The sequence below is a fragment of the Culex pipiens genome, chromosome 3, assembly GCF_016801865.2.
Source record: "Culex pipiens pallens isolate TS chromosome 3, TS_CPP_V2, whole genome shotgun sequence".
Taxonomy (NCBI): Eukaryota; Metazoa; Arthropoda; class Insecta; order Diptera; family Culicidae; genus Culex; species Culex pipiens.
This window is the reverse complement of record NC_068939.1, coordinates 31,542,665-31,553,799: the sequence shown is the minus strand read 5'-3', so window position 1 is coordinate 31,553,799 and position 11,135 is coordinate 31,542,665. Positions and strand designations below refer to the sequence as shown.

General features: G+C 36.1%; 1 protein-coding gene across 1 annotated transcript; it reads right to left on the bottom strand.

Annotated features, from left to right (window-relative positions):
- Window positions 1-521: 521 nt before the first annotated feature.
- Window positions 522-2,385, bottom strand: LOC120422351 (potassium/sodium hyperpolarization-activated cyclic nucleotide-gated channel 4-like). Its single transcript, XM_039585747.2, has 2 exons — window positions 2,267-2,385; window positions 522-2,206 (listed from the first exon to the last, which is right to left on the bottom strand). Exons 1-2 carry the CDS (start codon window positions 2,383-2,385, stop codon window positions 559-561), a joined length of 1,767 nt encoding a protein of 588 aa, XP_039441681.2. The 3' UTR covers window positions 522-558.
- Between the last annotated feature and the right edge of the window lie 8,750 nt (window positions 2,386-11,135).

Here is an 11,135-nt window from a genome sequence, read left to right as displayed (position 1 = left end):
TTTCCCCTAGGTAATTAAAAGACATTTTCAACGAGTTCAAAAGATTGAAGATCTGACAACCCTATCAAAAGTTATAAGCACATAAGTGCCCTGAATTATAAATATCTGACTACCCAATCTGCTGGTATGAATAATTAATAAAATTGATAGAAAACTGAAAAGTCCGCCCTTTTGTATCTGTTTTGGACAGCATTACCCTTAAAATGTGAGGAAGGCACCAACCATTTAAAGGTGGATTAAATAACGTTTATTAGTTTTCAAAAAGCCGTAAGAGCCAATGCTAAGTAAAGCCTTTTTTGCCTCGGTATTCGACCTACTTACGAAAACCCAATTTCAAAAATGCTTAAGATTGTTCATCTACACGTCTTTTAAGTGCCCCAAACTAAAGATAAATTAAATTTTGTTACAATTTGGAGAAAAACGAATATTAGTGTCGGAGGTCACGGTGGCTCTTACGGCTTTTTGAAAACTCACCCGAGATAGATAAATATCTTCATTTGTTCCTGAAGCAACGGAGTGTTAACGAACAACTGCGTCTTTTTAACAAATCAACGATCACTACTCATAAAACTTCCTCGTCCTTCGGACGGTTTCCGCCCCGTCGATCGTCTCCAGGACCACGTCTCGTTCGAGCGCTGCCAGCGATTCGTAGCGTTCCCGGGCCATGTTGATGATCCGCTCGCGTACTTCCGGATGCTGCGTGAGCACCACTTCGAATAGGTTCCTATCCAACACGTAAACTTCACTAGTCTCTACCGCTACAATGTTGGAGTACTTCATGGTGTCTCCGCCGAGCACCAGCTGGTACTCGCCGAAATGTTCTCCGTCCTCCAGATGTAGCACCTCCCTCCAAGCGGCCGTGTAGATCGCAACGGTTCCACGGATAATGAACACCATCCGAGCTCCGTCGGAACCGTCCGCAGCACTCACGATCAGATCGTCTTTGAGGTAGAGTTGGTACTGCATCGCCAGAAGTAGCTTTCGGATCATCTCGACGGTCATGGTGTCGTGGAAGAGGGACACCCCGGCAACCAGCGCTCCGCAGACTTCGTCGCGAATCGGTGCGTGGAACTGATCGCTGGTAGCGAAGTCGATCAACCGCTTGCGGCTGTATCGGTTAGCGACACGATGATCGTAATAACGGAGCATCCGGGCTTCCAGATCGGGCGAAAGCTGCTCGTGCCGGATGTAGTTCTGAAGTTCGTGACGGTGCTCGTGGTACATGTTGTTGCTGGAGAAGGTGATCCTCACGAAGATCAGCAGTTCCGCAAGCAGGTAGATCTTCAGGATGTACCCCAGGATGGAAGCCGCCAGTAGCATTACGATGTCCTCGTTGGTCATGAACGGATCGATGGAGTGCGTCATGAGTCCTACGGTGTAGAGCGTCCGGAAGAAGCACTCGATGTAGCGATCCGCAGGCTTGTGATCCCAGATGTCGGCCCTGGATTTTGTCCAAGAGTGCGAATCAACCAGCTCCGGATCGGCTCCCTGAGCGATCCGAACCGAAAGGAACATCAAACAGCTGATCCAGTGGAGCGTTACGGTGATCACGACTGCGATCGTGGTGAACTTGACCACGTTTCGGCGAAATCCGTACCGCTTGTACACATTGTTGACGTAACGCAGGAACGTCCGTATACGGAAGATCTTCAACAAGGACAGTACGTTGATTAGATCCCAGAGGCAGCCAAAGTGCATGGTTCGCTTGTGGATGCAGTCGAAGAAGCAATAGCTGAGCGGAGGTCGCGATCGTACATATCTCGAAATCAACGTGTCCGGCGCCGAACTTATCACGTCCACCCAAAACCAGAACCTCACGTAGCGATTAGCGATCCGGCGCGGATCCAGCTCCACATGCTGGTTCTGCTTGTCGTAGAACCCCGTCCGAATCGTGAAGCAAATATCCACCATACACAGCACATCCACGGTCAGCACGATCAGGTGGAACCAAGTTATGGTCATGTAGTCTTCCGGTTTGTACAGGAACGTCACATCGTACGGAAGCACCAGAAAAGACGCTCCAAAAACCGCGATCATCACGCACTCCCAAACAAACCGCAAAAAGCTGAACGGATGAACCGTACTCCCGAAGAAGCTAATATGCCTTGACATTTCCCGCTTCATCGCGGTGTCACTCCGGAACACTGACCGGGCCAGGGCGCTCGTCTCGTCCAAGTAACACAAGCGCCGGAACCATCTTGAAAACCTACAAATTTCAAAACGACATTTTTATAGCACCGCCATTATGGCAACTTTGACAACTTGCCGTTCGCGACGCGATTCACCCGGCACGAAGGCCTTGTAGAGGTCGATGTCGGGTCCGGTGCGCCAATCGGTGACCTTCGACGGGCTTTCCGTCGCGGCGTCGTCATCTTCCTGCGCCATTTTTGACAGTTTTGAGCAAAAAAAGTCGCTCAACGCTTGCCTTGTTTTGTCGGAGCTATCCACAAACAAGAGTATTTTTTGTTGCTGCTCCATGGATCCGCAGATTGACACCGAATTTGTCACGTTTCCGGAGTTCAGCGAAAGAGCACGTGTCAACGAATCACACAAATGGGACAAATATGAACGCGCGGAAACAAAAACAACGGACCCCCGCCGCACCTCACTTAACCTGTCCTGTTTTTTGTGGTGATGGAAAATGGGCCCCCCCACTTCCACGGGTTTTTGTGCGTGGGTGGGAAGAAAGAGTCGTGATTTATTCGGGGACGGAAATTTTCACGTGAATGCGTCTACGTACTCGACTGTAAATTGGTGTTGTGAGTTTTGGTAAGTGAGGTGAGGCAATCAAAACGGAGATTTGTTTTTGAATGTTTTTTGATGTTGTTTGGGAAATAGAGATGTTTTATGGAATTGTTTAATTGCAATTTACTTATTTTGCAAAACAGAGTAATTACTTTGAAAAAAATTTGCTTCGGTTAAAGTCTAGTACAAATTAAATTTAAATTTCAGTCCCCCAGCTATGGTCGGCGTCGAAGGCGGAAAAAACTCACTTTTAAATTTCATGCAAAATTTTCAACAGGTAGAAGCAAAAAAGTGTCATAAAATGCTTTGTATTGTTATTATATATAAAAAAGCTAAATATCCATAAATCCACGAATTTTTTCAATGTCCAATGGATTTAGAAAAAAAAAACATTTTTTTTAATGTGTACTTTAACCCAAGCTTTAACCTATTGAATAAAAATTGCAGTCCAGGCTCGATTTTCCGAAGGACTTGAATAAATTTCCCTTCGCATAATCAAATCACGAAAAAATGTTTTTTCGATCACTTAGAATTTTTAAATTAGCGATTATGAAATATTGTAAAAATGCATTTGATTATTTAAAAGCCAACCAACTATACAAATTTGACTAAAATGAGGTCGCAGAACACGAATTTGCGGTAAAAAGAATTTTGCAAATTTTACATAATTTTTTTTTATTAATTTCAAGGATTCCGCAGCTGGGATTTCTATGTAAAATTATAATTTAAATCCAAAATATAACCAAAAATCGATATTTTGACACTTTGGCCTAATTTTGAGGGTTGATTAAGATTTGGCGGACAAAAATACATTGAAAACAAAGTTGTTTACGATAAAATTATCGAGGTTCGATAAAGATAGTTCTTTTGTTTTCGTCGGGACGATAGCGATAATCTATCGTTATCGTTAACGTTATTTCGATAATTCTATCGGCGATAATTTTATTGACGGTAACGGACGATAACTTAAATTTAAAATATTTCTAAAATTGATGCAAACCAACCAAATTTTGTTGAATTTTCAAGCTTCCTCATAGTATTTTTTTTGATAATATGGTAAGTTTCAAAGTATAAATACAAAAAAATCACAAAATACCGTATTTTTTGAAACTACTAAAAATTTTCGTGATTCGATTATCCGAACTTTCGATTATCCGAATTGAAATTTTCGGAGGCCTTCGGATAATCGATTCTGGACTGTATTCAAATTTTCACAAAATAGCGTATTTTCTCGAAAATACTAAAAAAAAATATAATTCACAATATGGGTATCAAACGATTTGAAATTTTGCATTTTTTAACTGTTTTAGAGTTTTTTGGATGAAATACTCTAATTTTCACAAAATACCATGTTTTCTCGAATATACTAAATTTTTTATGATTCGCAATTTGGTCATCAAACGATTCTAAATTTGGCATGTATTTTAACTGTTTTAGAGTTTTATTTAAATGAAAATGAAGGTAAAATTTCGCTTCGTTTTAATAACCATATCAAATCAATGAAAATTTGAGTACTTTAAAAAATACGGTATTTTGTGAAAATTTGAGTATTTCATTCAAAAAACTCTAAAACAGTGAAAATGCATGCAAAATTTCGAATCGTTTGATACCCATATTGCGAATTATAAAAATTTGAGTATTTTCGAGAAAATACGGTATTTTGTGAAAATTTTAGTATTTTCATTTTCTAGACTTAACAGTTAGAATACATGCAAATTCGTTTCGAATCGTTTGATACCCATGTTGCAAATTATTAAAATTTGAATACTTCAAAAAATACGGTATTTTGTGATTTTTTTTTAGTATTTATACTTTGAAACTTACCATATTATCAAAAAAATATTTACTAAGAGGAAGCTTGAAAATTCAACATAATTTGGTTGGTTTTAGTCAATTTTAGAAATATATTAAATATAAGTTATCGTCCGTTATCGTCGATAAAATTATCGCCGATAGAATTATCGGAATAACGATAACGATAGATTATCGTTATCGTTAGACATTAATATTTTCGACGATAATTCTATCGATTAACAACCTTGATTTAAAAACATAAGGTTGGACAATTTCCGAATTTCGTTAGGATTGTCCCATAGAGCTTTATGACGTTTCGCGTACACACACTAGCGCACCGTTTGATTTTGCTGGCCGGACAACATTCAACCTCATTTTCTTTCATGTACGTATACGTATGTATTTTTTAATCCGGCTGAAACTTTTTTGTTGTCTTCGGTATGCCCAAAGAAGCCATTTTGCATCATTAGTTTGTCCATATAATTTTCCATACAAATTTGGCAGCTGTCAATACAAAAATGATGTATGAAAATTCAAAAATCTGTATCTTTTGAAGGAATTGTAGGTATGGATAAGGACTACACTGAAAAAAAAAACACCAACAAAGTTTCAGCTGGATTAAAAAAAAAAACAAAAAAAAATTAAAAAAAGATCGATTTCGTAAAGAATTGCTCTCCTGAGATTGGCGCTTAAAATTTGGCTAGCGCTTTTTCGAGATATTCAAGTTTAAAATTTGCATCTATTTTACCTTAAAATGGCTAAAAATGCCCAGAACATCATTTCTCTTAAAAACGTAACCCCCATTCATAAACTTTAAGATTTGTCGAACACGCGCATTGAAACTCCGAAGAATTTCAGACAGAAAACATCCAGCTTCGACAGTGGAAATTTTCAGAATTTGTAGATTCACCCAAAACGATACCATCTTTCACGCCATTCACAAACCAACAGTCGCCCCCACTCAAAAAGCTCTTGTTCGTTCGAAGAAGGTTTTCCAGCGCAAAAAGCTTATCGGGTCGACGTTTGACGAGGGAGTTTTCCCCCAACCGGCACAATATGGATGGGGGCTATAATTATCATAATTTAATGCAGGACCGCAAAAGTGCGGGTAATTTGATAAAATAATTTTGATAGCTCCTTTCACCCTGTTGAAAACTTTTGCGTTTGACAGCTTAAAGTTCGACCTGAAGTTGACGTGCCTCGCAAGTAAATGTGAGATTTTTGTTTCTTTTCTGGGAAAGTGGGCTCCAAAATCTTGAACACGCACGTTCGTTCTCGGGATAAAACAACACACCGAAAATATCACATTCGGTACCAGAAATTGACCTCGAATGGCCCCCGGGAGAGACTGGTTCGAGACGTGTTCAGTTCATGCTGGAAAATCTCTGTACGATGAATGATGATGTGGGGGCGCCTACATTTATGCTTTGATGTCCTTGTTAACTGCACTCTAGAAATTTTGCATGCTGGTGATCATTTTTTTCGTTTTTTTTTGTCAAAAATGTTGCTTTTTATGTTTTTTTTTTATGGTTTAAAAAAATCCTTTTGTTGAAAATTTATTACAACAATAAACCCTTTCGTTATTTTTTCAGGTTTCCCCACTGTCTGAGAATACTTCCATATATAACTTTACAAATCTTTCATATTATGAATTTTCCGAAGCTGAAACTTTTTTTGCTTTTTCCAAATGAACAAAAAGAACATCGCCCAAATTTTCCCTCTTCCTCGCAAAGATTTCCACCAGCAGAAACGTTCGTCTGTTTTTTTGTTGCTGGTTTGTGTTTCGCCAGCTTCCTTCAAACTGCCTCAGGGGGTGGAGTTCATATGAAATTCACGAATATGAATTCACTCACTGTCTGTGAAAGCGTTCACCTGTTGCCGGGGTCAGGTCTGTGATCTGTGGGGGCTTTGTAATAATTTCCCGACGATGATGATGATGATGACGATGATGGTGAATGTGACTGTCTCGGTGAGAGTCAGTTTGATGTCCGCAGGTATCAACATTATGTATGTGAGCCCACTCGGGTGAGTTGATGTTTGAACAGCGGTGGATTAGGGTGGATCATATCTGAGTTAATGATACCATTTCGGGCAGCTTAGAAGGATTGGAAGCTGACGTGGGAGTCGTTAAATTTCTAGAAGTAAAATAGTAATTGCTTCAGGCTTTTGAAAAAAAAAACTAACATTAAAATCTAGATTCTGAAAGCACCATTAATGTGTTTTTCTATACGTGTTGTTTATAGAAGCATTTAACATATGAGTTACATAATTTTACATTTCAATTAACTATTTCTGGGCTCAATATACAGATTCATCATAGGCAGTAATTATCCCAGAATGAATGACACCATCCAGGTACCGTAAAACGGGGTGACTTTGATAGAATTTCAATTTGTTTTTGGAATATTTTCCAACAGGTATGGTTTTTCTCAAGATTATTATTTTTAAAACATGTACTGGGGTAGGCCACACAAAGTCCATGCACTATTTTGGAAAAAAAAGTTTTTTCAATAGTGTTTAGAAATATAGTTAAAAATTCTTAGTTTAAATTCCGGGGTGACTTTGATAGTCATATTTTTCTTGTTAAAATCATATTTAAGATATTCAAACTTTATTTGTATGTTAAATGTACCATCACTAAGGTTGCTGATATAGTTTTTAATAAAAAAAAAAATCACTGTTTATAATTAGTTAACTAAGTTTATAAGCTTTTTAACAAAATACATAGAAATTTTAGGTAAAATTATTAAAAAGTCGGAATTTTGCCTGAAATTTGTTAAAACTAGTTTTGTTTATACAATTATCGATTTATATTGCATTTTATATGGATTCAAAACACGAATCACAAGTTTTCACATTTGACATGAAATTTTTTCAACTGAAATTGCCTATAAATTTTGAGATTTTTTTTAAGCTGTTTGAAACAAAACATATTATTGAATGAAAACACATATTATTTATTATTTACAAAGTTATTTAACCTTCTCCTAGTGGAAAATTGTCCAAAGAATCCGAAAATGCATTCCGTTTTCCGATTCAAAATCATGTTCATTGAGAAAATCATGACACCTTGAGAAGTTTAAAATAATGACTTTCATCAACATTTTCTTAGTTGACTAACTTTTTGAACTTTTAAAAATTTTATGAAAAGTTCTTTTTGAGGTACTTTGAACACTTCTCTACCACGGTCAGTATGATTCTAAACCATTCCGTACGTATTTTAACTGTACTTTTCGTTTTGCGGAAAAATCGCAAACCTATCAAAGTCACCCCGTTTTACGGTACTTATTCTGCAAAAACTGGAGTTAGATTCGCTGATGTAGTAACCTGATAACACTTTGAATCTTTCAAAGACAATAAGCTAGAAAAGCTACATTTAAGGCATATTCTGTTGTTTATTTTTAAGTTTAATTTGGATCGGCTCAATAGCACATCTTGCCGTAAGTAAGTTTTTGGATTTGAGAAAAAACGCGTTTTATTGTTTGATCTTGAATACATACACACGTGAGCTATGTTTGACTGACCGTTCTGTCATTTTCACGAAATTTGAATGAATTTGGTTGCCGGAGTCCCGAGTTAAAACTTAATAGTTTAAAAATTGAAACAAAAATGTAATATCAATGACAAATAGTCGCACAATGGCCGATGCCAGCAAAATCCTGGGAAATCTCTGGAGTTCTTAGGATAAAAACACTCAAAAAAATTTGGATTGAAACTTTTGCTTCAAAAGTGCATGATAGTGTTAAATTTTATATTGATTCAAAATTAAGAAAAGTAATTGTTTAAGGTTCACAAAATTCAAAACATCATTATGTGTTGTTTTAATATTCACTTACTTGTCTTTTCTAAATGATATAAAACAAATTAGTTTTAAAAAAACACAAGATTTGATAAAAGTCTTTTTTAAAAGCATCCAAATTCATAATTAATTGTGGTTTAATTTTAAACTGATTTTTTAAAGGAGCTAAATCATTAAAAGACAAAAATCATTAACAAAATTTCCAAAAAAAGCTCATTATCTAAGTTAACTCAAATCACTTATAATAGGTGAAATAATTAGTTTAAAGCTCTTTTGTGATGTGAGATGTGATTTAGATAACCTTAACATATTTTTTATGGAGATGAAAAACTCTCACGAAGATTTCACTTTTTGACATTGAAAATCGAATCAATAGTTTCCTATAAATCGAAATGAAAATGATGGCTAATTGTGTAGCACTTAGAAATATGTATCTTTCTACAATTTTCATTATTTAAAAGGCCATATCTCAGCACACAAAGGTTGGATAAACAATTTGGATTGAGAGTTTTTTCAGCCATTTGAAAATAATTATTTCAGAGATGGACTAGAATGGACACTATTTTTTAAATATAAAAAAGACATATTTTTTCGAAAAAAAAATACCCAAAAATAGTTGCTACTCGGTAAACGGTGCTATTATTCAAAATTTTACAAAAGTACTTTTCGATTGCACATTCATTTTCACATCCAAAAAAAAATATGTGAAAAAAGTTTTAGTGTTAAATATTTCAAAAATATTTTTGTTTCGAAAAATTATAACTTTAAGAAATAAAAACATCTTTCTTGCACTACAGTTAAATGTTGGCATTATTGATCCACTAAAACATTCAAAAATTTGAAAAATCGTATGGAGTAAAGTTTGAAAAATAATGTTTTGATAATAACAAGTGAGATAAAAAATATATATTTGTTTCAACCAAACCAAAAAACAAATATTCAATTTGCGAAAACGTAAAGAATAGCTTTTTTATTTAAATTTATGATATTCCGGGAAAAGTAAGATTTTTTAACCAAAAATTGTCGATCGAAGAAAAGACAAAATAAGCTGGCAAAAATATATTTGTTAAATTTATTTTTTTCAGATTTCGAGCCGTATTTCAACAAAATTGAACAAAGTATCACAATGCTTAAGACTTCATTAAAAGTGACACTCAATCGAAATTTTCGATTGCTGTGAAATTTTATTCAAAAGAGTAATTTTGGTCCCTGATCACGAATCCGAGGAAATCTTTTTTAATTGGAAGTCTAAAAATAGATCGAGGATCTTTCTGATGTTTGCTCCCAAGTCAGATATAAATTGTACTCCCCCCCCCCGATATTTTGAGAACGTGAAAAATTAAAAACACAAAAAATACGGAGTAAATTTAGTTTGTACATATGGGCAAGTCTCTACAAACTCACACGAAATCGGATAAAGTTGACCCGACCCCTCTTCGAATTGCGTGAAACTTTGTCCTAAGGGGTATCTTTTGTTCCTGATCATGATTCCGAGGTCCAGTTTTTGATATCTCGTGACGGAGTGGCGGTATGACCCCTTTCATTTTTGAACATGCTCAAAAAGAGGTGTTTTTCAATAATTTGCAGCCTGAAAAGGTGATGAGATAGAAATTTGGTGTCATAGAGACTTTTATGTAAAATTGGACGCCAGATTTGATGGCGTACTCAGAATTCCGAAAAAACGTATTTTTTATCAAAAAAACACAAAAAAAGTTTTGAAAACTCAGCAATTTTCCATTACTCGACTGTAAATTTTTTGAACATGTCATTTTAAGGGAAATTTAATGTACTTTTCGAATCTAAATTAACCTAGAAGGGTATTATTTTCATTTAGAACAAAAAAAAAAATCATTTTAAAATTTCGTGTTTTTTCTAACTTTGCAAGGTTATTTTTTAGAGTATAACAATGTTCTACAAAGTTGTAGAGCAGACAATTCCAAAAAAATATATATAAACATAAGGGGTTTGCTTCTAAACAACACGAGTTATCGCGATAATACGAAAAAAAGTTATGAAAAAGTTGGTCGTCGTTGATCATGGCCGTTCATGGTCAACCGCGACAGACACGGACGACGAAACAAAGAGAAACGCAAAATGTAGCTTTTTCAAAACTTTTTTTCGTAAAATCGCGAAAACTCAAAAAAAGCAGACAATTACTTTTTGTAATTGTCTGCTCTACAACTTTGTAGAACATTGTTACACTCTAAAAAATAATCCTGCAAAGTAAGAAAAAAACACGAAATTTCAAAATGAAATTTTTTGGTCTAATTGAAAAAAATACCCTTCTTGGTTAATGTAGATTCGAAAAGTACATTAAATTTCCCTTAAAATGGCATGTTCCAATTTTTTTTACAGTCAAGTAACGGAAAATGGCAGAGTTTTTAAAACCTTTAAGGTTTTTTTCGATGAAAAATACGTTTTTTTCGGAATTCTGAGTACGCCCCTCCTCAGGAGATATCAAAAAACGGACCTCGGATTCCTGATCAGGGACAAAAGTTACCCCTTGCGACAAAATTTCACGCAAATCGAAGAGGGGTCGGGGCAACTGCTGTGTGAGTTGGAACTAAATGTGTGAGTGACCAATATTTAAAAATCTTTTTTGCAATTTTGCCCACCCAGCACCACCCTATTCCGCACTCACAAGTACTTACACCGGTATCCCCTCTCCCCCCCCCCCTCCACACTCTAACTAACTCAGCTCCACCTCCACCTCCTCCACCTTGCGTGGGATCCAACAAACACGGCGGTGCGCGCGGCGAGTGGGTTGAGATTGGTGATGCTGCTCTTATCAGCAGTT

Excerpts from the sequence above, each read along its gene's own strand:
- LOC120422351 (XM_039585747.2), bottom strand. The coding sequence starts at position 2,385 with ATGGCGCAGGAAGATGACGACGCCGCGACGGAAAGCCCGTCGAAGGTC. Across the intron at positions 2,207-2,266 it reads GGTGAATCGCGTCGCGAACG|GTTTTCAAGATGGTTCCGGC; the intron begins GCAAGTTGTCAA and ends TGAAATTTGTAG.